Source organism: Typopeltis vanoorti, chromosome 3, assembly GCF_054136105.1.
Source record: "Typopeltis vanoorti isolate ZY-2024b chromosome 3, IOZ_Tvanoo_1.0, whole genome shotgun sequence".
NCBI classification, from domain to species: domain Eukaryota; kingdom Metazoa; phylum Arthropoda; class Arachnida; order Uropygi; family Thelyphonidae; genus Typopeltis; species Typopeltis vanoorti.
The window spans coordinates 128,719,048-128,745,239 of NC_143551.1; the positions used below are offsets into that span (position 1 = coordinate 128,719,048).

Sequence of the window (26,192 nt, forward strand, 5' to 3'; positions counted from 1 at the left end):
GAATATGAATCAAGTGTATGCCCTTCTTCCAAATCATGAGTTGATGTCATTGGGAAAATATCTTAAACAGACTTCAATAGTCCAAGGATAAGAAACTTTAACATATATAAATCCAGCATGAACCTGCAACAATTTGGTATAACAGTGAGACTAGTTTAAAAATTTGTCTGTTACAACACAGGGAACTGAAATCCTAATTGGCACTATCTATTGTTGGATAAAGAGAGAGAAGAAAAAACAAGTATTAATTTGATCTTAAAATGACTCTCTCACAGATTTTTGGTAAATTGATACAGCTGTACTTGTTCAGGTCTGGAAAAGGTTTTAAAGCTACTGTTGCTGATTCCAAAAACAATCGCTCTGATTTATAATGATTTCTGTGTAGCACTTTTGTTTTCTTCCATCTGAACCTGTGTGAAGAAGTATCCAAGGCATGAGCTAATCCTGACTTCTCATGACGATAATGGCAAATGTATTTTTTATGCTCTACAAGGTGGATGCCAACAGTTCTTCCTGTTGGTCAATAGTAAGCAAGGTCACAAGTATAGGGCACTTCATATACTCCTGGATGTGATAAAGGAGAGAGTTTGTCCTTAAGTGAATGGATCAGAGTTGCCAATTTAACATATAATTTAAATGTGGTGTTGAGCTAATACAGGGTGGCCACAAAATAACTTTCCCTCTTTGGAGCATCTGTAGCTAAAACCAATAAACGGAATGAGGCCAAATTTTATATTGAGACTTTTGAAGGCATGGGGAGATGATTTCTGCAAAAAAAAGATTTAGTACTAAAAGTCGATATGGGGAAATTTTGGCACTGGCAGAGCCAAAAACAAGCAGATAATTATATTAAAGGCAGATAAAATGGAATAATAACATTTCAATGCCGCGTCACTCATTCCAGCTGGATATGTGGCCCGTTACAATGATAATAAGAATAATAATTAAACTAAAACAACAACTTGCGAGAGAGACAGAAATTAATGTAGTGATTGAACTCACAGGAAATAATGTTTTATTCATCAGAATCAGGGTCCCCTGGACCACATGCCCGATTTTCAATGTGCTGACCTTTCTTGTGTACAACAAATTGCACCACAGTAGCAACGTCTGTTACTGTCTCTTCTTGCACTGCTTTCCGTCCTCTTCCAGGTCTAACTCCTAGTGATCCAGTTTCTTCAAACTTCTTAATCATAGCTCTCAGTGCTACAGCTGACATAGGATCTGTATACAGGTTATGAAGCCTCCTAAATTTCCAAAGGACCACTATGGCATTGCACTGTTTAAGGTAAAACAACTTAACAAGTAAAGCATGCTGAGGCAAGATAGGAAGCATATTGAGCACAATTCGTCAGTCATTCGAATAACTGCCTGAACGTTCCCAATCCTTTTTTAAGTGGAATTGGTTGAGCTGCTGTCATGTACGCACAGTAAAATTTGCATAATCCTTTTTACCTGCGTTTACTGCAAATATTTGACTGCCTTCGGCTCCACCAGCACCAAAATTTCTCCTTTTGGGGAAATTTATAATAGGGGAATTTTCCCCTATCGGTGACTTTTGGTACTAAATCTTTTTTTTTCACGGAAATCATCTCCCCACATGCCTTCAAAAGTCTCAATATAAAATTTGGTCTCATTCCGTTTATTGGTTTTAGCTACAGATGCCTCCAAAGAGGGAAAATTATTTTATGGCCACCCTGTTTTATTCAACACTCGAGATATCTTTTCAGATGTGCCCTGAATGAACAGGGCACAGTTTTGCTGTAGTCTTGTGTATCAGGTAATGGAGGGGATTTCTTGGGAGTATTTAGTATTTTTTTTTCCTATTCTTTGCGGGTTATAGCCAATGGCTAAAAAAGTGGGATGCAAGTGAGTGAGTTCAGTAGGAAGAGAATTGTCATTAGAATAGACAGCTCTGGCTCTGTAAGTTAGTGTTTTGAGGATACTATATTTTTGAACTGGATGATGGTGTGATTGTACGTGTAGGTTTTCTATAAACAGTGACTAGTGCATCTAAGAAGAGTAGGCAGGAAGTCAACACCCCTTCTTGCCTGCTCTTCCACTTCAAAAATACCTGAATGTACTGTAAATTTCAATAATTCAAATGTATCTGGGAGAAATGCGACTTTAGCAAATCCAGGGTTTTAATTAACGATGCACTGGTAAATAGTGAATAGCAAAACTAATCGTTATGTCTGAATTTTTTTAAATGTGATTTTTTAATATATATTTTAGATTAACAGAATTTTTAACAAAGGAGGAAGAATTACTTGTGAGAGAGGCTAGTAATTTAGCTAAATGTTTAGCAAGTTTGAATGTAAGACTGTTTATACTACTAGGGTTTGGCTGCATAACGTTGATGATGTGTTTGTTATTTGGCCACATGGTTCAGACACATTAGACACATTTTTAGTGTATTTAAATATCCGTTCTCCAGCCAAAAGTCTGTGGGTTCAAATCCTGCCATGGGCATGAATGCACTGTAGAGTACACAGAGTTGTTGATAAGCAATCTCCATTAAGTTTGCTGAGAATGAAGGCTAAATTTTTGTATCGTTCTTTCAAATGCACAGAATGTACTACTATTACTGAAGCATACTTATTGTAATTATGGAGAAGCAAGCTTTGAGGCTTCTTTTTAAGGAATCGATAAGCAACCTCCGATCAATGACTTCATATTTTGCATTGAATTTGCTTATCAGTCCAGGAATATCGCTACAGTAAACTAAATCACCTTCCTCTGAAAATTAAGTAACAAAAATCTCTTTCTCTATATCTAAACCAGGAGAAAGAAGTGCCAGGGGCTAACAAATTCTTTTCATTTAGTCTCGAGCCCAGCAGTTCTGCAGATTAACCGTTACCTCGGAGAATCAGATTCAAAGTAGCCGCCTGCACTTTTATCTGCATTCCTCCCTCCCTCCCTCTCTTACCTTAAGAATGAAAAGTTTCGTGGAAATTTCTTTATTTACCAAAAAAAAAAAAAAAAAATGCACTTCAAAAAACCACTTATACAACTAATTAGCTGTAAATAAAGGAGAATGAAAATAAATACCAATGTGCTGAACTTAAATCCAAATACTATTAATAAAAACAATAAAATTAGAAATTGGGTAAAATTGGTGGGTGATGGAATTTTTTTACTATTTTTTCTGAATTCAGACCTAAAAATCTATAAGAATCAATTATTACTTCTCAGACAATTCCATCACAGGCCTGTGTAATTTTTCATACTCGGACTCTCACAGTTAAATTCAATGCTGAGAGATGACATTAAAGACTTTACAAAACAAACATGCAGCTGAAAGTTCCGGAGGAAATTTCCTTTACAGCATCTATTTTATCACTGCTCTATATATCTTCCCTTATTTATTTTTTACTCACTGATTCAGTTTATCTCTTAAATTCCTTAAATCATCACCATCATGCATATCAAGGATTTAGGCCTAGCATGGCCTATTTCGGCCTTAGAAGTCATCGTTGAATCTTTTAAGAGGACATCCTAGTTTTCTTTTCCCTAATAGCTTGTACTTTAAGGCTTTGTACTTGTACTTTGATAAGCTTTCTATTTAATTTTTTCTATTACTGATTCTTGGTTTAATTCTTTCATAATTTCTTCCTTTCTTTTGTGATCAAATACAGTATCTACTCTTTCCCCTTCAATATACCCTAATCCTCCTATGGGTTGAAATTTGGAAGAAGGCTAGTTCAGAAAGGTAGCAGCCCTACCACTGAACTATCCATCGTCAGGCTAGTCACCTGACATGGAGAACATAAATTCCTTAAATAAAATAGCTAAATATCTCACTTGACCAATATACTTGAATATTATCTCCTTGAAGAGTAATTAAAGATACAGTGGTACCTTGATATGAGTTTAATTCATTCCATGACCAAGCTCATAAGTCAAAATGCTCGTATCTCAAATCAATTTTCCCCATTGCAATTAATTAAAATGAGATTAATTCGTACCAGCCCCCAAACAACCACTCCAATTTTTTTATAATAATGTATTTATAATGAACAAATATTGTATACAAACAAAATAAAACCAAATACTGTACATACATACATGTAAAAGAGAATCTAAAGAAATAAACAGATGTTGGCGGAGCTGATTAGCTTATGGTATTAATTTTTTCTTTCACTCCACTTTTGCTTAACTTAATTTTCTTTTTCACTAGTTTTTTCTTTTTTGCCATGCTTTCGTCACTTTCATTGGCAGGGTGTTTCAATAGAATCCTGTCCAAGGAGCTTTGTTTCTTCCTTCCTTTTAGAATGTTTCCGAAATGAGTTAGGCAAGTGTCCTTAAATAGTGCCACTGCACGACCAGTTGCAACTTTTTCAGGGTGTTTCTTTTCAATAAATTCTAAAACTTTGTCCCACATTGCCAATACTTTCTTTATCTCACTTGAAGAGATAACCTCCTCTGCGGTTGTACCAATCTCTTGCAGAACCTCCGTATGTTTTTCGTATGTAGTTCCGTCAACTCCTCCGTTGTCAGTTCCTCGGAATGTGTGGCAACAAGGTCTTCGATGTCTCCCTCATCCACCTCCAGGCCCATGGACTTTCCAAGGGACACAATCTCCTCCAGCACTTCCTGTTCAGGTCTAAATCCTTCAAAGACCCTTTCAGCCACAGCTTTTTCCATGCAGAGGTCAAGGTCCTTTTTGTAACACCCTGCCAGGCCATGTCAATAATTTTGAGGCACATGACAATGTTGTAGTGGTCCTTCCAGAACTCTCGAAGGGTGAGGTTTGTGCTCTCCATAACCTCAAAGCAGCGTCGGAACATGTGTTTGGTAAAAAACGTTTCTTGAAATTGGAGATCACCTGTTGGTCCATGGGCTGTAGGATAGGGGTGGTGTTGGGTGGAAAGTAGAGAACCTTTATAAAGCTGAACTCCTCGAGGATGTCATCCTAAAGGTTTGGTGGGTGGGCAGGAGCATTGTCAAGGACGAGAAGGGCTTGCAGGGGTAAGTCATTGACCTCGAGGTATTCGTTAACGGTAGGACCAAAGACCAAGTTGACCCACTGCACAAAAAACTGTCTGGTGACCCACGCCTTTGGGTTTGCCCTCCACATAACCTGCAGTTTTTCTTTTAAAACCTTATGTGTCTTGAAGGCTCAGGAGTTTTTGAGGGGTATACGAGCAGCGGCTTGATCTTGCAGTCGCCACTCGCATTTGCACACAGTGCAAGGGTCAACCTATCCTTCATGGGCTTGTGACCTGGCATCTTCTTTTCTTCTGCCGTTATGTAAGTTTTGCTTAGCATCTTCTTCCAGAAGAGCCCTGTCTCATCACAGTTAAAAACTTGTTGGGGGGATGCATCCTTTGGCTTCGATTTCAGCAAAGGTTTTTATAAATTCCTCAGCTGCCTTAGAATGAGAGCTCGCTGCCTCACTATGCCTGGCTTTGAACTGCTCTTGTGAAGCCTCCTGTGCTGAAGCACATCTGCGTAAATGGCTCGTGCCTTCTCGCAAATTATAGTCTCTGTCACAGTGTCTCCTGTGAGCTGCTTCCCTGTCAACCAAAAAATCAGCAGGTTCTCCATCTTTTCATGGACAGAGTTGCGTAGCTTTGAAATAATTTTAACGCCCTTAGCTGGAGTTATGCCTTCAGAATACGTACTATTCTGAAGCAGTCCTTCTGCTTCAGAATAGTATGTATCGTAGAAGTAGTGTGATCGTACTGCGTTGCCAAGTCTATTACTCTTACGCCTTGCTCATGTTTGTCTATTATCTCACGCTTTAATTCCATGAATATCACCTTTTTTCTTTTCTCACCACTATTCTTTACACTCACCTTCTTTGGACTTATGGTTATATAAAAAACATTAGCTAAATAACTGTACTTACAAAAAAAAACACAAAATTAAACCTCAACATGACAGAAATGTTTCTGCGGTGAAGTAAACACGTGAACTGAACAACGCGCAAGACTCGGGAATCTGAGCAGAGTGGTGGTTGTGACGTCACCGAAGCAGGCTCGTATCTCAAAAAACTCTTATGTTGGGGCACTCATATCACAAGGTACCACTGTACATATAAAAACTTTTCCGAGATTAGAGAACTTAACTTAGTAGTTTATTAGACCTTTCTGGCTCTCCTTCCCTGATTTCCTACTCTTATCTAGCTAGCATTCCTGTTACCCAGTGACAGCTGTTCTAAAAACAATAACTAACACACATATTCATTACCAAGATTCAAAGCAAAACTCAAGTGACAAAATAGCTGCTGTTACTACAGTGCTCATACATTGCACAGTAATAGTAGCATACAAACACTAATGTAGACAAACATACAAATTCAAAAGATATATTTCGGTGATTACACCACATTTTTTATTATTCGGTTATACAAAATACTGAAATAATAGTTCCCGACAAGTTTCGTAAATCGTAGGATTTACATCTTCAGGGGGTAAATAGTATAACTTAAAGTTTAAACAAGAGAATTAATAAATACAAATCATAACCGTCTGAGTATTCATAAACTCAAATAACAGAATGCAGATATAAAACGTTATTGACGTTGAACAATACTGGATGATGTCACGTGTTCTTGTTCTCGTTCATACAGTCCGAGCTCAGATTGAGGTAGATTTTTTATTAGAGCTGACCACACTTGATGGAGAATTAAACCTTGATTTTTATTGCATTGGGTTGGGTTTTTCAGCATATTAGCAGCTTCTTTAAATTTTCATATATAACTGTTGTTTTCTATGTATGACATCGTCGTTTTTTTGCCAGAGTACATCGTGTCCAGTGCAAGTGGCATGGAAAGCAAGATCCCTTTTTTGTTCTCTTTTGTATTGTACGTCTTTTTGGTGTTTCAGCCATGTGTATTTCTTCAGATCTTCCTGTCTGTCCTACGTAGCAAATCCCGCAAGAGAAATGGATTTGCAGACTCCTGGTTTTTTAAGAGGATGATGAGGTGGTTTTGGTGGATGTAGGAATCTTGAGATTTTTTCCATAGGAAGGAAGGCTACTTTTATGTCGTGTTTGTTCATTAATTTGGCTAGCTTATCTGTAACGTTTTTGATATAAGGAAGCGAGACTGCGTTTTTGTAATCCTGTTTTATTGTGTTGTTAGTTGGAGGCATTTTAAGGATTCTCTTGATGGTTTTTGTTTCATACCCATTCTGTTGGAGGATTTGTGTTAAGTATTTTAGTTCTTCATTACATCTTTCTTGTGTGCGGGAGATATTGTATGCTCTGTCTCAAAGAGTTTTAATTAAGCTTATTTTTTGTGAAGGATGGTGGTGTGAGGTTGCATTTAGAAATCTTTCAGTGTTTGTCGGCTTCCTAATTTGTTACGTAGGACAGACAGGAAGATCTGGAGAAATACACATGGCTGAACACCAAAAAGACGTACAATACAAAAGAGAACAAAAAAGGGGTCTTGTTTTCCGTACCACTTCCACTGGACACGATGTACTCTGGCAAAAAACGATGTCATATATAGAAAACAACAGTTATATAAGAAAATTTAAAGAAGCCGCTAATATGCTGAAAAACCCAACCCAATGCAATAAAAATCAAGGTTTAATTCTCCATCAAGTGTGGTCAGTTCTAATAAATAATCTACCTCAATCTGAGCTCGGACTGTATGAACGAGAACAAGAACACGTGACATCGTCCAGTATTGTTCAACGTCAATAACGTTTTATATCTGCATTCTGTTATTTGAGTTTATGAATAGCCAGATGGTTATGATTTGTATTTATTAATTCTCTTGTTTAAACTTTAAGTTATACTATTTACCCCCTGAAGATGTAAATCCTACGATTTACGAAACTTGTCGGGAACTATTATTTCAGTATTTTGTATAACTGAATAATAAAAAATGTGGTAATCACCGAAATATATCTCTTGAACCAATTAGCCACAGAAGTCTACGCCTGCAAACATACAAATAATATACACAACATTTCTGTGCTATTCCCTAAGGATTACAACATACGGTAAGCAAGTTTACTACTTAATTACATTTAAGTCTCCTTTAATGGCTGGTCTGATTGGCATATCTACTCTCCACCCAAAAGATTGCAGGTTCGAATCCTGCAGTGGGCATGGATGTTTGTGACTGTCTGTGGAAATACTAGTGGTGGTCGGTGGTAGATGGCATTGGTGTAACTGCGGTTAGAATGAGCTGTAGAGTAGACAGAGTTGTAGAGTAGGAACCCTCCCTCAATTAGTCCTTGAACTCCCTGGAGGTGTCATATAATAATAATAATAATTACTATTGCTACTGCTTAACCATATGGTGGCTCCGATAATACTAAGCATAAATATAAACAAATTATATATATATATATATATATATAAAGATTTTTTTTTATATTAAACTTAATAAAATATACATTGAAAGATAGATAACAAAAAGGACTATTTACGAATGTATATGAATGTATAGATAGATAGAGAGAGACAGACAGATAGATATAAATAACTTTATCATATAAAAAAAAAGCTTATCACTTATTAATGAATTTTTCACTCAGTATATAAAAAACTATAAAAAATGAACATAACAAGTAAAACATTTATGTGAGATTTTTACAAGATGATGCTCCAGATTGCATGAAATTTTATCATTTTCTTATCATTTTGTATTTTGATTTAATCCAGTAAGAATACAATTTGGTCAGCTAAATCCTATGCTATCAACCTAACCTTGTTGGTTCACTATCCAGGTAGGCATCTATTAACAAGGTACACCACGAGAAGGTGAGGATTAAATATTAGATCAGATGCATGACTACCTGGAAATCTCTTTCCAGTTATCTAGCTTCTGTGCTTAAGTGACCTAAAAAAAATCGGTCTATAAATATATTCAACTTTATTCTACAAATGTATTACATTTCATTTTGCAGTTGTTTAGAATCTGCTCTTAAATTTAAATAAATTTTGCAAATGTTTAGAAACTTCTCTTCTCTTAAATTTAAATAAATGAAATATCTTACCTAAATCTGAACTTCTTGAATTTGAACTACTCTCTTCACAGTTAGCTTTCAATATTTTTTTTAAGTCTTCAGCTCTATCAATATATTCAATTACCTGAAAAAGGATGTTCGATATGTGTAAATGTGTACATCGATAAATTGATGTGGAAGAAGGGCAGGTGGGAAATAAGCTCTGTGACACTTCAAAGTAAAGGGAAGAGGTGATCCAAAAGAGCAAATAAGCATAATGATGATCAGGTAAAACAGATACTAAATTAAGACAATATTCATGCTTATCAATTGTGCACACAGAAACCATGCCATAATGCAAATTCTATATTTTTTTCCTTTAACTTGGACCCATAACCAAAACAGACTAAAATAAATTAAATTTTCACCAATTAACAAACTTTTACTATTCATAATAATACTAATTACTACTAACTCCCTTTGTGAACTCTGAATACTACATATTCTGTATCACTCATCTCTTGAAATTTTTCATTTAGACATCATCATCATGCATAAAATCTTAACATAAAGGAAAAGCACTCCTTAATTTCAAACTTTTTTTTTGTATATTAAATAACAATATATATAACAATGATGACTTACACAAAAATGAAAAGGAATAACATACAACTCAGCAAAAAAAAAAAAAAAATCAACAAATGTCATGAATCCTTTAGTAAGGCATTAGTAATTATAACAATAGTAATTGTTATAATTACATAACATAACAATAGTAATTGTTAGTTAGAATAAAAAACAACAACTATGAAATATTACTAGACTATGTAAGTACTATTTCTCAAAATAGCGATAAATATAGGCCATCAGATCTATTCAAATTAGAACGTAACAATGCTTCACAGACAGTTTCTTTATAAAAATATTCCATAAGGAATCTACTCGTACAGTATTTTTTGTTTTATTCCAAAAGGCCTGGTTGTTGAGGTTCTAAAAACTTGATACACACTTTATGTTCCTTGTGATGAACAGAGGCAGATCTTCTAGATTGTCCAAAATATGATAGGACACAACAGCAAGGAATATAGTACAAAACTGCAAAGTTTAATGGAGGAAGCTTGTCTTTACGTGAAATTAAAGCTGAAATTTTCCAAATGAAAAAACTTCCACTTTTTTTTTTTTTTTTTTAAATTCTACATTTCTTATTTTCTTCCATTACCACCCATGCCCCTACAGAAATTCTTAGTGCAGTAATTTTACAGCTTAATTTGATAATCATAATTTTAAATAAAATACATATTTAAATATTTAAATACAAATTTAAATATAAAGGTGTTGCAACACCTTTGCAACGAGTTGCCCGAGATTGTACTACGTACTAGGACTACTTGCATTAGCTCACGCTAGTAATTTGCCGATACTTTATAGTTTACTATATTCAGCATGAAACTCTCCGATTCCAATCTTTGAGTTTCTTATTCGGTTTTAAAACAATGTGGGATTTAATATCTCCTTAATTTGAATAAAATACATATATTATTTGATTCTTATATTAACCACTTCTTCTATGAATATTTTAGGTGGTAGATGAGTGTGAGATCACAATTATTCTGCTAACTGGAAGCCTAAAACAGTTTAAAAAAGTTCCATGGTATCTAGAGTAGAGTTTCCAAATTCTTTAACTCTTAGCCTAACCACGCTGCAAATGTATGATAATTTACATTTTGTGGGTGTAATTCATATTTAAAAAAAAAAAAAAAGGAATTACATGCAAGCATGCATTACCTATCAAAAAAGTCTGTAAAATCTAAACAAGATATAGAAGTAGAATTAAACATGGGAAAAAAAATTGAATACTTATTTCATTTTCAGTCTTTGGATAAAAGCAAAGAACGAAAGAGTATGCAGTACGTGTAAAATGTAACGTAATTCTAAATGCTTGTAATCAGCTGCAATTTTGTCACAATTATGTGATGTACTGGTAATGCATTTTAACATTTAATTTAATCTCTTTATTTTTGTATGTAATGTTAAATTAGACTAAAGTCTTACCCAGCCAGATATAAATTAAAGATGCCAAGAAATTATACTTTTGGTTTCATCCTTTATCCAAGTGTAAGCAAACAAAGTTTGCACCTGATGTATTTTCAGGATTGGGGCAACTCATAAGAGGCTGATGACTTTACGTCACTTGCTTAGTATCCCATAATGCAATGCACATATCCTTATGTACATGTATAATGATATGCATTATGGGAAGGGCCACTACCCAGACCAGTTCTGACCATTACTGAGGTCTCATCAGTGGGAAGGAGGTAGTGATACCAAGGTTGAAGTAATGCAGAGGTCATATTTCCATATACAAGTAGTCAAAAGCTGTCAAACCTTATTAATAAAATATTCTGGCTTAGAGATAGATGCTGAAAGTTTTTTCACTTGGTTAAACTATAAATTAACAATGCCAAGAATTATATTCTTGGTTTCATCATTTTACCAAGTGTAAGCAAACAAAGTTTGCACGTGAAGTCACTTCATGACAGGGCTACTTGTCATCCAATCTTAATAAGGTATGACACCTTTTGACGACTTGTATATGGAAATATGACTTGTGCATTACTTCAACCTTGGTATCACTTCTGGGTCTGGCTCCCATTGATGAGACCTCAATAAAGGTTGAAACCAGTAGTGGCCTTTCCCATAATGCATAGTATTACATACATGTCTGTAAGGAAATATGCATTGCATTACGGGATACTAAGGCAACTGATGAGAAGTCATTAGCCTCTATATGCAAGTAGCCCAGTCGTGAAATGACTTCATGCATTGCATAAAGGATGAAACCAAGGATAGAATTTCTTGGCATCTTTAATTCATAGTTTAATCAAGTGAAAAAACTTCCAGCCAGATGTGATGGGTGTTATGAACTGCATACTGCATATTGCCACACATGGGAAGTTCAAAAGACTAATTATGGAGTTTCAAACATTAACTGTAAAGGATTTTTTCTTTATATATACAACAAATGTGTTGAAATTAATTAAAAGTTCATTTCAGCGTGTGTCCCCCCCCCCCCATGATAGATTCTGAGCTGGTTCAACCATAAGTAAATACTGTAGTTCTTACTTTTGTCATTAAAACTACAAAGCATAAATTTTTTACTGTGTGCTATCTCTCATTTTAATGAGTGGTAAAAATACTATGACGTGCATTACCAGTGGGAAATTGCAAAGCCTCTGGAGCAAACAACAATCCATTGCTATTGGATTTATTGTTGGACTTCCAAATCCAATACTTTGCCATCTATCTTCCAGCTCATATTTTTTGGTTTTTTTTTCAAGTTATGCTGATCACAACCCCAAAGGGGCAATAACAACAGTTTATCCATTACAGTCATACCCCGACTTACATGAATCCGGAGTTATGCGGTTTCTTATATGCACATATTCCCGTCCCGCTTCACCACTAGTCGTATCTTTCAGGTGCCAGCTGCATTCGCCAGTGTCGCACATGCTGTGAACAAGCACTGACGCGTTTTGCGCAGTCTACATTCATACGCGATTTTTATAGTCTACAAACCTTGTAATTGTTTAATGTTATGTTCTTGATAAAAATTTTATTACATAAAAAATAATAATGTCATCCAAAAGAAGCAAGTCCGATTCTTCTACTGCTACCAAGAAAAGAAAAACATTGACTTTGGAAACAAAACTCAACATTATTAAGGATTTTGAAGACGGAATGAAAATTTGTGAGCTAGTAAAGAAGTTCGATCTACAGGACTCCACAGTAAGAACAATCATAAAAGAAAGGTTTACAGATTTTGGAGGACATACATTCTAACAAGGAACGAATTGTAGCCACAAGGCAAGGAATAAAAAAAATCAGCATGCTATGAAGAAATTTTGCGAGACAAGAAAAAGACATTATGCCGTCAGACGAATCTATTAGATTTTATGAAACCATCGACATCAAAATAACTTTCTTTTTTTTATGTACGAAAAACTACAATTATGATTATATTTCTTAAAAAATATAGGTGTTTTTGTGAACCTTTGGTCCTAATTGTATGTTTGTATATATAAATTAGATGCAAAATTATACTTGGAGTTACACGAATTTGACTTCCGTGTTTTTTGTTGGTCCCACCTACCACGTAACTTCGGGGTTTTACTGTACATTCATATCACTTCAATTTTGCAAAATACATTATTTTTCATTGATCAGCAAGAGGTCTGGAAGGTTCTGAAAGAACCAAAAATGATAAAATCACTAGAATATATCAAATTTTTCTAAAACATTTTGATGCATTCTTTTTAGCAGTTGAGACCAACAGGTGTGACATTCATAAAACATACAAAAAAAATTTAAGTTATAGTAATAGTGGCTGGCAGTGCTTTTTAGTTTTGACAGTTTTCTACTGAATCAAAGCAAATAAGGCTACGAGGCAAAAATATTAACACAGTAAACTGCATGTAGCCCATCTAAATGCTAAACTAGGGTGAAAAAATTTAGCACTGCTATACAAATGAGGTTGTTCTTACTTGCCCACACAAAGGTCTATCATCCCTTACACTCCATCCTACTCCTCAGTAGGATGGAGTGTAGGAAGTTTTATAGTGTGAGTACTGTGAATCAATTTCAGCCACTTTTCATATTAATATTATTATTATCTGAGGCCTCCAGGGAGTCAAGGACTCGTCGATGGAGGCTGTAAATTACCCAACCCAGCTATCATTACCTTCCCTTAAATTCATTTGCACTAGATGCACTCACTACCCCCTAAGGGCAAATTATTCCACTCACTCACTGCTCTCTGGGAGAAAAACCTAGCTCTTACCCCTTTCTTGACTGTGAACAAACTTAACTTCCATGGATGTCAAAGTGTTCTCTCCCAGCCTTCCATATAACGAAAAATTTCATCATTTGAAATGCTATAACATCAATCCAAAAGTTTATAGACCTCTATCATATCACCCCCCTCTTTCTCCTGTTAACCAGAGTCTGCAATCCACATACTCGTAATCTGTCCTCATAATCTAAATCCCATAATCCAGATATAATCTTTGTAACTCTTCTTTGCACCCTTTCCACAGCTTCTTTATCCTCTTGGAACCCAGGAGACCAAATCTGCGCACAGTAATCCAGATGTGGTCTTATCAAACCTTATAAAGAGGCAAAATTACTTCCTTATCCTTACATGTCAAGGTTCGCTTCAACATAGCAATTACTCTCTGAGTTGAATTTGCAACTTTTGCTATGTGACCTTTGAACTTTAAATTTTTATCTACCAATACACCAAGATCCCTTGCCTCTTCAGTTTTTGTAGCATAACTCCACTAATATAATGTGCCACTGGAACTCTAATCATGCCAAAGTGCATAACTTTACACTTACCAACATTAAACTGACAGCCATTTTTGCTTGCCCAGATTTCCAGTCTATTCAAATCATTTTGAAATTGCTGAATATCAGTATCATCCCTGATTGCCCTACCTATCTCGGCAAACAATTGCAAATCTGATGACAGACCCTGCTTGATGTCATTAATGTATCGATTGAACAATAATAGCCCAAGGACTGAACTCTGAGGTACACCACTGGTTATCTTAAATCTGGCAGATTCACACCCATTGTATACCGCTTTTTGATATCTGTCTGTCAACCATCCCCTGATCCAAGTCAATAGATTATATTCCAATCCCATATTCTCCAATTTACGCAACAGCCTATCCTATCAAATGCCTTAGAAAAATCCAACATTATCATAGTATATCCATTCCCTTTATCCAACTTGGCCGTAACATTGTTATAAAATATGAGCAAATTGCTAAAACATGACCTTCCTTTAGTAAACCCATGCTGTTCCTTGCAGAGTATAGCATGTTTGTCTACCCATTTCTGTATGCGAGTTCTTACCAACTTCTCTAAAATCTTCACCACCACACCAAAGATACTGATAGATCGGTAGTTAGATACATCAGTTTTTGCACCACCCTTGTACAATGGAATTCCTTCCATTTCTGTGGAATCATTTCTGAGCTAAGACTAAAGTTATAGAAACATGTGAAAGGCATAGCCACTTCTGCTGAATATTGCTTTAGCAAATGGGCTGATATTCTATCTGTCCCTATAGACAAATTCATATCTCGGTACACAATAAATAACGGAAAAAACTCACGTAGAAAGATTATTTATTAGTATAATTTTCGCCTGTGTGTCACAGGCATCTTCAGTACATTAAGCTCAAAATTAAACACTAACTGACAATTCCAAAAAACACCACCTAAGTAGCTGGTGTAAGATAACTAAAAAGGTCAATAGCTTTCCTAAAAAAAAAAATAAATAAATAAATAAATAAAATAAAATAAAAAATTAATACAATAAAAAGTTAGGAAAGATTAGCTGATTTGTAAAGTACTATCTCCCATAAATGGGATAGACGTAAGCCGTCGGATCTGTTTAAGTTAGGAGAATGAAGTAGAGTTTCACATGTTTCTTTATAAAGGCGTTCCATGAGAAACTGACTTTTGTGAAGAACTCTTGTCTTTCTCCAATGAACTCTGTGTCTAGTGAAGATGGCATGTTCAGAAAGTCCAGACTTTTCAGGTTTAAAGTATTCAATATAAGATTGGTGTTCTTCTAGCCGAATAGAAGCAGATCTTCCTGTTTGTCCGAAATAAGATAATCCACAAGAGCACGGAATCTGGTAGACACCTGGATGATTAAGATGTGGAAGCTTGTCCTTAGGAGAAGTGAGAAAGGTGGAGATTTTTCTAAACGGTCGAAAGGCAACAAAAATATTCAGTGGTTTTAAAACTTTTGCTATACGTTCACTGATGCCTTGTACATAAGGGATAGTAATGCACGTTATTTCCTCTGTGTTTGAAGAGGAACACATATTAAAACTACTCAAAGTTCTTTTAATGAAGCAATTCTTATAACCATTAGATAGAAAGGAAGAAATTATGTATTGTAGTTCTTTCTGTAAAAGTTCGTCTGTAGAACAAAAGAAGTGGGCCCAATGAACCAGTGTTTTAATAGTTCCTCTTCTTCTTTTCTATCTAATACTTAGAGGCATAGGACTGACCATCTTATCCTCATATTTTGGTTATGAAATCCAAGCATGCTTGGAAGGTTGTGGGCCTTAAAGGCTTGTTAAAGCCATTGGGATAGGGATCCATTTGGTCTGGTTCTAGAATTTTTTCTTTTCCCTCCCCAGACAATATTTAAAAGGTTCCAAAGCATATTTTTCCCATTCCTCCCCTGATGATCTAGTTTCCCTGACTCTCTGCAATGGGTCTCATACCAAGAAATAATTTCTCCAGGTTTCTGATGCCAAATGAATTCAAGTGCAGGCCATCATTCTTATACAAATCTTTTCTATCATCAAGCACACCCCACAAATCTAAAAACTCACATCCATATCTTCTACATAGTCTGCACGTGAAATTATTTGCTATCATTGCCCACCTTCTTAACTCAGTACTATCATATCTAGGTAGTAATCCTACAATTTTTATTCTTTCACATTTCTTGCTCGCTTCTTCCAACAGCCCTTTCATATCTTCTCTCATACTATGTTTATCACCACTTAAATTATTAGTACCTACCAGCATTACCATTTCTTTTACATTTCTTTTTTGGTTTTCAATTACATTTGTCATATTTTTAATTTTCACTCCTGGGAAACTAGAAGTGGCGACACCCTCGGCAAGCTCAAATTTTAAAATTGAATCACCATACCATATTACCTCTTTTTTCTTAGATATTAACTGACTTACCTTGTTGTTATTAATATTTTGATTTCCATGTTCAGTATTTTCCTGCCTGTTTTTGTTCTCATCCTTTTTCTTATCCTGTCGAAGTTTAGACAAATGTTTTTCCACCTTTTCCAATTCCCTGGTCAATTTCCTAATAATTTCTTTTAACCGAGCTATTTCTAATGTCAACATATCTCCTATAAATTATTATTGCAGTAATAATTTATAGGAGGATAAGTGTTTGTCCTAAGCAAAAGCAGTGCTTTTGCTTAGGACAAACACTCTCCTCAGTAGCAACAACTTTAGCTTTCGTCACTGCCTTATGATGAGTTTTTGATGTCAATTTTTAAGAGTATTAAAAACTAATAATATTTCTGAAATTTTGTTATAAAATGCTTTAGTACAATAACTACACTAAAAACTACAATAATATACTAAAAATACACAATTAAATCTAAGAAAACACTTAATAAATCAACAAAAATCTTTCAGGAGCTCTCTGACGTACGTCTTTTCACTTGCTAGCCTCGACACCAGTCTCAATATTTTAATAGACTTCCTTCATTTCATTAATGAACACAGTCATTTTTTCATTGCATGAAATATGCATGAAATGCAATATGCATGAAAGAGTGAGGAAGAAAGGAATGAAAGATGGTCACATGAAAGGATTAGTGTGATTTGAGAGTAGAACTCCATGGAGATTCACAACAGTAATTCATTAATTATTTGATCCCAGTGAGAGAGCATTTTGCTAGTCAGATAACTGGAAGTATAATTACATAGAGCTGTATCAAGAGTTATTTGATACACTTACCCATCAAGGGTAAGTTAATGGATTGCTTCATTTGAAGGCTTATTTATTACCCAGCCTTCATTTGAAGGCTGGGTAATTGAGAGATTATAGTAATTAGCCACAGTAAATGAGAAAGTGCACAAGGTTTATTTTCCTGAAGGTAGAATGAGAGTGGCTGGATAAGCAAAAGAGCTGGTAGTCATAGTAGAAATGAATCGACTTAATTACAAACAAGGAGAATGTGAGAATGGATATCCAGAGATTTTGAGAAGAGTAAAAGATAGCAATGTGGCAGGAAGAGTAGTCACTGTGTTGGCCACATATGACTGTTATGAACTGAGACGATGATGAGTAAAGATTATGAAATATGCTAATGAAGGTGTATGAGGAGAAAAGGAGTGTAATTTGTGAACATGCAAGGTGATTTTGGGGGATAGATGAAACTGTATAAGAGAGAGAGAGAGAGAGATGGACCGCACTTAAATGGTTTTGGTGAGTCAAATGGAGAGTCTGTTGTTAGAAGGGAGAGTAATGACTGTAATTAGAGGAAGAGCAGAAAAAGTTGAGTTGGAGATTGAAGGATAGCTTGTAAATGAAGAGATGAGTAGCATGAGTGAAGGGGGGGGGGGATCAAAATGCAAGATAGATAGCAAAACAGGGAGTTAGTGGACAGGGAACCAATGGATGAGAGGTGTGAACACTGGATGCAGAAGTGAATATGTGAGAAGACAAATCTACTCACCTGCAACCATCCTGTTCTTGCTATTCATCCTCAAAATACAATTCCTATTACATTCTATCCCTGAAACTATATCCTCCTCTGTCAACCAAGTCTCACAGATGCCTATGATTTGGCCTAGTCAAGCTACCCAATTCCAAAAACTCTTCCCCCTTATTCACAAAATTACTAGCATTAGTATACATCATCACCATCATCAATTGCTTGATATGTACCCTCAAGAAGGTGTTTAAGTTACTATAACAGCACTACATGATTAAGCTTAAATTATTATTAAACTCCTATCAACAATTTTCCTCCAAATCAATCCATTACTTGTGAGCACTCCAATATTGTCATATCTAACATTTTGTGCTTCTAAGGCACTTCTGATCGAATCAATCCACCTAGACCTTGGTCTTCCTCTGGGTCTCTTTCTTACCATCTTGGTCAAACACCTGTTTTGCTCACCTTTCTTCACCCATTCTATTGAATTTAAGTGGCCACCCCACCTTAGATTAGCCGTGCTTACATATTCTTGAAAGCTAATAATGTCATTTTCTTTTCTAATATCTTCATTTTTAATATGATTCTGCCAGTGATGCCATCGGTTCACTCCCCAAATTTTTCTCAGAACCCTCATATATGTGGTCTCTAGTTTTTTATCAAGCGCTTTATTTCTAACCGAACTCTCGGATCCATAACTTAAAACTGGTTTAAACACTGCCATGTATAGTGCTAGTTTGGTGTTTTGGCTAATTTCTCTCTTATTCCATATAAATTTATATTCAGCTGGCTACCCACCACATCAGCTTTGCTTATTCTGTTGTCTACTTCCAGATTTAACCTGCCATCTTCACTAACAACTGTACCTAATAGCTGAAATATTTTACTTGTTCTATAGCAGTGGTTCTTAACTTTTTTTTTTTTTTGGAGGGGGGGGGTTCAACTATTTCTATGGCCTGCTCAATTTTACACTAGGTTAATGACTCAATAAGATAATTATAATATATTAAGCAAACTTAAATTACCATCAACATATTTGAACTGACAGTTAATTAAAAATTAATGACTTTGATACACTACTACTAACTACTAATCGTATGATGATACACGAATTCTCGTGGAAAGGCTTAGACGTTGGTTATGCATTTTTACTAAATAGCTTAAGGAAATTACAACGTATACTAGGATATACATTAAAATAAATTTTAATACACTTCCAATATTTCAGCAACATCACGTTGCCATTTTCACAGGAACTTAAAAACAAGACACGTGCATGCAAGCACTCCTGTGAAAATGTCAACATGACGTTGCCGAAATATTGGAAGTGTATTAAAATTTATTTTAATGTATATCCTGGTATACATTGTAATTTCCTTACGCTATTTAGTAAAAATGATGATACACGGCTGTGAGTCCCCTTTATGGGGAGGCATGGCACCATCTTAGTCCCCCCAAATTTTATCCAGGCTCCAGAACCGCCATAGCTGACGAATCAGACCTATGGCTAGGTCAGTATTCCTGACTGTAATCCGTGTGTGTTCACTGGACCGGTTTGCCTGCTTGAGGGATGAAAAACCCCAGATAAACTGGTGGAAAAAATGTTGATACAAATTAATTTTTACTCAAAAAAGATATAAACTTGCTGTATTTAACCACCTTACCGGCCATTATGGATCAAATACGCATCCTCATACCTTCGTATCCATCATATATTTCAATGTAATATCAATGGTATTACAATTTTAATATGCACTTCACATCCATGATAACCTTGATGTCTATAGACGTCTTGGCCGGTAGCGTGGTTAATAAGCCATTCATTAATAGCTACCCTAAGCCTGATGAGATTATTCTAATTTTTCAATATCAGGTTCAATGTTCAACAAACGAAGTTTCAAGTCTCCTCTTTCAATTATTTGCGATCTATTTCACTGCTTAGCTAATAATTGTAACATGACACTGAATCCTTTCCCAACGAAGAAGGAAATGCAATGAGCAGTAATTTTATTTCTTGCCAAAGCTGAGGATACTTGCATTGTACGTTTAGCCAGAAATTTTCATACCCATGCTGTTGAAATTGTACTTGAGCTTCAAAATCATTTTTGAAGTCAATAAATTCAATTAAATTTGGATGAACAGAAGTGGCATCAGAACGAAATGGATTTATGATGCAATCAGGTATTTTAAGCTCGTCAAAGTCTTTGAATCTGATCATTATGCCTTCTTTTAGTATCAGAAGAAAGGAAAAATAACAATCCAAATCTGTATTTAATATTAAATCATCATCTATTATTTGTAGACTTCAGAACAGCAGAAAAACTCATCTTGCAATACTGGCTTATAGAATGTTAATTTGCTGATAAAAGCATTTATAGTTCCCTTTGCTTTAATAAGATTCATGTTGCTTCCCTGCAATTTGATTTTAACCTAATTTAATTTGGTGAAAATATTGGAAAGATATGCAATGTCAATCTTTACCTTTTTTAGAACATTACACATTTTCATCACATGAATTAAGAAATTCCAAAACAGTATCGTAGAGATTATTAAAGTGTCGCAGATAGTTTCCATTTGAGAGCCATCTAACTTCAGTGCGAAGCAAACTCAAATTCTTCATTTTCATGGCAAAATTCCCAAAAAATATAGTCATTCAATTACTGGGCTTTTATTTTATTCACTGCTAAGATGTTTTGCAACTAAGTGCTGTCTATGAAGAATGCAGTGAATTGTCAAGATATTTGGAACTGCTTCTTTTAAATGTGCTATGAATCTATGCTGATGACCAATCATAGCTGATACTCTATCAGTTGCACATGCAATAATATTTGTGAGAGGAATGTTTTTAGCATTAAAAAAGTCATTAACAATCTTAAAAATTGTAGAACCTTTTGTGTCAATTTTCAGTTGTTCAACAAACAAACTCCTCGATAATTTCTTCATTAATATTTATACAATGCACGTAAGCCATTAACAAAGCTTTATTGTCATGTAAAGTTCTCACATCGAGTTGCAAAGAAAATTCTATAGTTTTTAAATCATCACAATTTTTTTTTACCATGTCCTCTGCCATTTCCTCAATTCTTGTTGATACTGAACTATTGCTGAGAGGAGATGACAACATCATATTACTTTTACCTGGGCCAATCATCATATCTAAAACTTCATTTATAGCTGGTAAAATGAGAGTTTCGCCAATAGTATGTAGTGTCCAGATTTGACAATTAATTTTGAAAGTTTGTAAGACACAAAAAATCCCTTCTCTTGTTGACTACTTTGTTTTGCAACCAACCCTTTAAATCCAGGACGATTTTTAAATTTAGTCTTTAATTCACGAAAGTATTCCACATCCTTTTTTGCTTTATTTGGATGCATTGTTCTTAAATGCTCAATCATTCTTGAAGGCTTCATTCCTTCATTTGGGAAAGGTTTTTTCATGTATTAAGGCACATTGGTAACTGCTCATTATTTATAGATGGAATGACTCCATGTTTTAAATATTCACTTGAATATTGATGACACTTTCTTTTTTCACTCATTTTAATGGACTACAATGCTACACAATATTGATGAAGTGCAGCACATGATACCACAGGCTAAATGTAAACTGCAAACCAGGGTTGTCAGATAGATGTTAGGAAAAGTAGCAGATAAAGTTTATAAAAGCAGTGGATTCTGCTAAAAATAGCCCACTTAATTATTTACAATTAGAAAATTCAGACTAAAAAGTAGCCCAATTACTTAACTTTCAATGTAAAAATTCTAAAGAATAAGTAACAAATAAATTTGAACAGTATTGCCAGACATACAATATTCTGAACAGTATTGCCAGACATACAATATTCTGAACAATGTTGCCAAACATATGATACAATAATGATGCTAGATTAAATACAGAATTTTTTGCTTTTATTATATTAGTAGTATTGTCACATTCACAGCACCCCTGGGGGAAGGGGGTGCTGTGAATGCCGAGGTGAATATCTCTAGTACAAGAAATATTCAGGCAAAAGCTCTCAATATTTTTACATCACTGAAAAAGAACAAATTTCAAGAGGAATGTGAAAGCTTTACTGCGAGTTTAGAAAGAATGCTTAAGAAAAATAAATAGAACAAGTTGGATATTGTAAAATCTTGTATAGAAAGAATTTTGTACAAAATTCTTATATAAAGATTTTACTTGAGAAAGAAAGTCAATACAAAATACTTGTAGTTTACTTAACAATTTTTCGTAAGTGTTTTATGTAATCTGTAAAATATTAGAATGAATTGCTAAATTATTTGACTGCCAATATTGTACAAACAAAGAGATAGCCCAGACAGGATTAGAAATGTAGACCTTCACGCCTGACGATCCGTGAGTTACGGAGTTTTCCTGCCATGACTCAGCGATTTTGTAGGGGAGAAGGAACCCTTGGTAGAACATCCAGGGAACTTCATCTGAAGAAGTTCCAAGGCCGTGAAGGTAGAATGAAAAGGAGACAGGTGCTCTGCTCCTGGCTCTCTGTCATGACGTGTTCCGGTGTCACTTCAAAGAGGTTCCTGGGTCCAGCCATTCCAAGGATGGGGAAAGGATATCCGCTAGCAGTATTTCGACAATGACAGGAGATTTTTAACGGCTGTGTCGGCCTGTTCGAGATGTCCCATTGCAAAGTTCTTTAAGCAATCTCCAAGAATGCTGTATCGTCATTGCCGTGGAATAATGTCTGTTTGCAGTTCTAATGGGAAAGAAGAAAATTATGTTTGTGATCCCTAGGATCTTGAATGCTGAACTGGCTGAGAAAGATTTCAAGTAAGATTAATGTAGAAGTGTTATGGATTGTGAACCTTAGAGCAGGGATTGTTGATTATATAGCTGCTAGTATTATGTAAAGTTGTGAAGTCAGAAAACTGCACTTCTAAATTATTGTGAAATAGTTATCTGCAGAGCGATGAGCATCTGTTAATGTTAAAGGGTTATTGTTAATAGTTAATGTTAACTGTTGAAGGAAGAGATTGAATGTGAAGCTTAGTTAAGCATAATCCTGTTAATGATCTGAGTTAAATTGAGTTGAAGTATGTGTGAAACTAGCCATGTGTCTGATGTATATGTGATCATAAATATTTGTCTTTGTCTTTAAGCTATAGACCAGAAGTGCTAATTTAAGTGAATTGAAAACCAGACATGTGCATTGCATTATTTCTTGGCAGAATTGATAAGAGCCAGATGAACTCTGATATGTGTGGGATCCTATTTCTGTTACTTTGTAATTACCATGTCTTAGTATGAATAAATTGTTTTGTTTGTTAATAACTTGCCTGATTTCGACTTACCAATGCACTTCTCATAAAAATATAGAACCTGTGTGTCTTTAAAATTAAAGTTAACCATGACTGACTAATTTTAAGTATCAAACGTTGCTTGAATTAGGATAGAATATCAGAGATAATTCAGTGTTCCACTGAGCATTTCTCTTACATGTATAGGAAAGACAAGCAATTCCTTTGTGCAATCTTTAATGGTGCAGTCGCTATACAAATAAATTTTTAAAGATCAGTGTAAGAGAAAGCCAGCTAGTTAGACAAAGGAATTGGTTCCAGCCAGAGGCAATTCCTGAATCTATACTCCACACACATGAAAGTAGCATAGTTACGACCTTGAGAGGGGAAGAGGATGAAATTGTAGACTAAAGGATTAAGAGTGATTGAACTAGCTCAAGCAACCATTACAACTCGAAGTTACGACTGACAAGAAATTAAGAAGTTAAGATAAGATAAGAAATAATATTGAATATTTCGAATCAAGTATACAATAAAAAATTAAAGAACATAAAAAAATATATTTTTTTACAATAGAAAAGAAAACAAACAGCACAGTCAGACAAGACTTATCATATAAAAAGACAATAATAGAAAAAATTAGAAAACAACAACTGAGATGGTTTGGCCAAACTGTATGCATGGACGCAGACAAACTTCCTACCGTCCTAATCAATACATTTCCAAATGAAAAAAGAAGAATTACCTGGCTGAAATCATTTCAGGATGCGAACATATAAGGAACTTTTTTGAACAGCAAGGAATAGAGAAGACTGGAAGATCCTGCTCAAGGGAAGACTCAACTCATCTTAGACAGAAGAGAAGAAGAAGAAAAATAATTATAATACTAAATTAACCACTGGCTATCAGTGGTTAATTAATCACTGTTTTGGTAGCCAAGTGGATAAGATCTCTAATTTACACCAAATTCTATGTTTGAATTCTATTGTCCCAAATGTTAAAGTATTCATGAGGTAGATGATTTTAGTGTTTGGTGTGACTACATCATCTTGCTAACTAGACAAACATTATCATTTTGATTCCATTTCAGGCATCTACTGTACTATGATGTATGTTTACAACCTTTTGTGAGTAGTTTTGCAGAAAAGTTTCACCTATTATATCTTGAAAGTGTATTCAAAATTGTAAGAAAAAAACTCTAAGAAAACTAACAAAGCCTTGAAATATTCCAGTTAATTAATGTCCAACAGTGCAAAATCATTTCTCCTATGATTTCATGTTTCTTTACATTCTTAATGACTGTCCTGGTTTTAGCACTCAAGTAAACACCCTTCTGACATTTTTTTTCATTTTGTGCATCTCTAATTATCAAATTTCACGAACTACATGCATGGCTCTTTTTTTTTGCTTCACCTTTTAGTTCCAGCAAAATTCCACTTCCAAGTCAACTACAAGTTTCAGCAATACCCAAAGCTATAAAATTAGAATTATAATTTGATCAGCAAAGCTGTCTTTTGCTATGAGTATCCCAAAATTAATCAGATACTTTCAATGAGTTCTAAGCAGACAGATCAGCATGATCACTTTTGGCATACTAATGACACAAGCTACTTTTATTAATCAAATTATGTTATTTATATAAGCAATATGTTCATTCAAACAACAGATTTATAACAACTGCATTTTATTAGTTTCAAAAACTTTAGATTTTACCAACAATAGTGAAAAAGAAATAAATTAAATAAATAATAAATATGAAGAAGTAGAAATCTACCTTAGGCTATTTCATTATCATTATAACTACAGTATTTTTTGCACTATCCTAATTTCTGAACTTTAAACCAAAAACCATATCAAATATCATAAATAGCAGGATCAAATGCCAAAAGAAGACATAATGACTACAGTCCACAAAGCAATACCAAAAATCTTGAAAGAAAGAAAATTCTAGAGAGTTATTCCAGCATGATTTTATTACCTTCATCTTCAAGGCTTCCCTTCCAGATGAAATGCTTTCACCTAAAATTTAAAAAAAAATTAAATTTGAATGAAATACATTCACTTAAAATTAAATGCTTTATACCAAACTCTTCTTCCTTTTTTAACATGTTCACATCAGATGTTACAGGATAAGTAACATAATAAATTATTGTACAGAGATGTTAGCAAGGAGATCATGATAATTCATGCTGTCCTTTCAGCAGTTTCTCTGAAAGTTTAAATAAACAGATTTTAACATGTATAAGTATAAACGTTAATATACACCTTCAAGAAAATATTTTAATATTATCTTTAATTTACAATTTCATCATCACCATCCGGCATCCTCAAGAGATGCAGAAGGATACTATAATAGTACTACATGATTAAGTATAGATTACTGATGTCCTGTCAACATTTTCTTCCAAATTAGTCTAGTTCTTGTCAGCACTTTAAAACTCTTCTGGAGCAAATCTGACTGCATCAATCTACCTTGATCTTGGTCTTCCTCACAGTCTTTTTGCCACCATCTTGACATCAAACATCTGCATTTCTTTTTCTTGGCCATTCCATTTAAGTATCCGACTTGGCACAACACATTACATTAATAGCTTCTGCAGCTTCTAAAAAACTATGCATTTGTTTCCATTCGAGTTGTAAAATAACTTCTTTTTGCACCCACCCAGCTACTAACACTATATAAATCCCAAATTTGTTCCATCCTTAGAATACTGTTCACACATTTGCAGTGGTGCACCTAA

The 26,192-nt window shown here is 34.7% G+C and overlaps 1 protein-coding gene across 4 annotated transcripts in view; it reads right to left on the reverse strand.

Annotated features, from left to right (window-relative positions):
* The window catches only part of LOC150108560 (serine/threonine-protein kinase ULK3-like), a 268,335-nt gene that overhangs the window by 73,232 nt on the left and 168,911 nt on the right, over nucleotides 1-26,192 (reverse strand). For all 4 annotated transcript variants that reach the window (XM_090415993.1, XM_090415992.1, XM_090415994.1 and 1 more), the window contains 2 exons: nucleotides 25,430-25,470; nucleotides 8,964-9,057 (listed from right to left, as the gene is read on the reverse strand). In XM_090415993.1, the coding sequence (XP_090272119.1) occupies nucleotides 8,964-9,057; nucleotides 25,430-25,470 (135 nt within the window). The remainder of the gene's footprint in view (nucleotides 1-8,963; nucleotides 9,058-25,429; nucleotides 25,471-26,192) is intronic.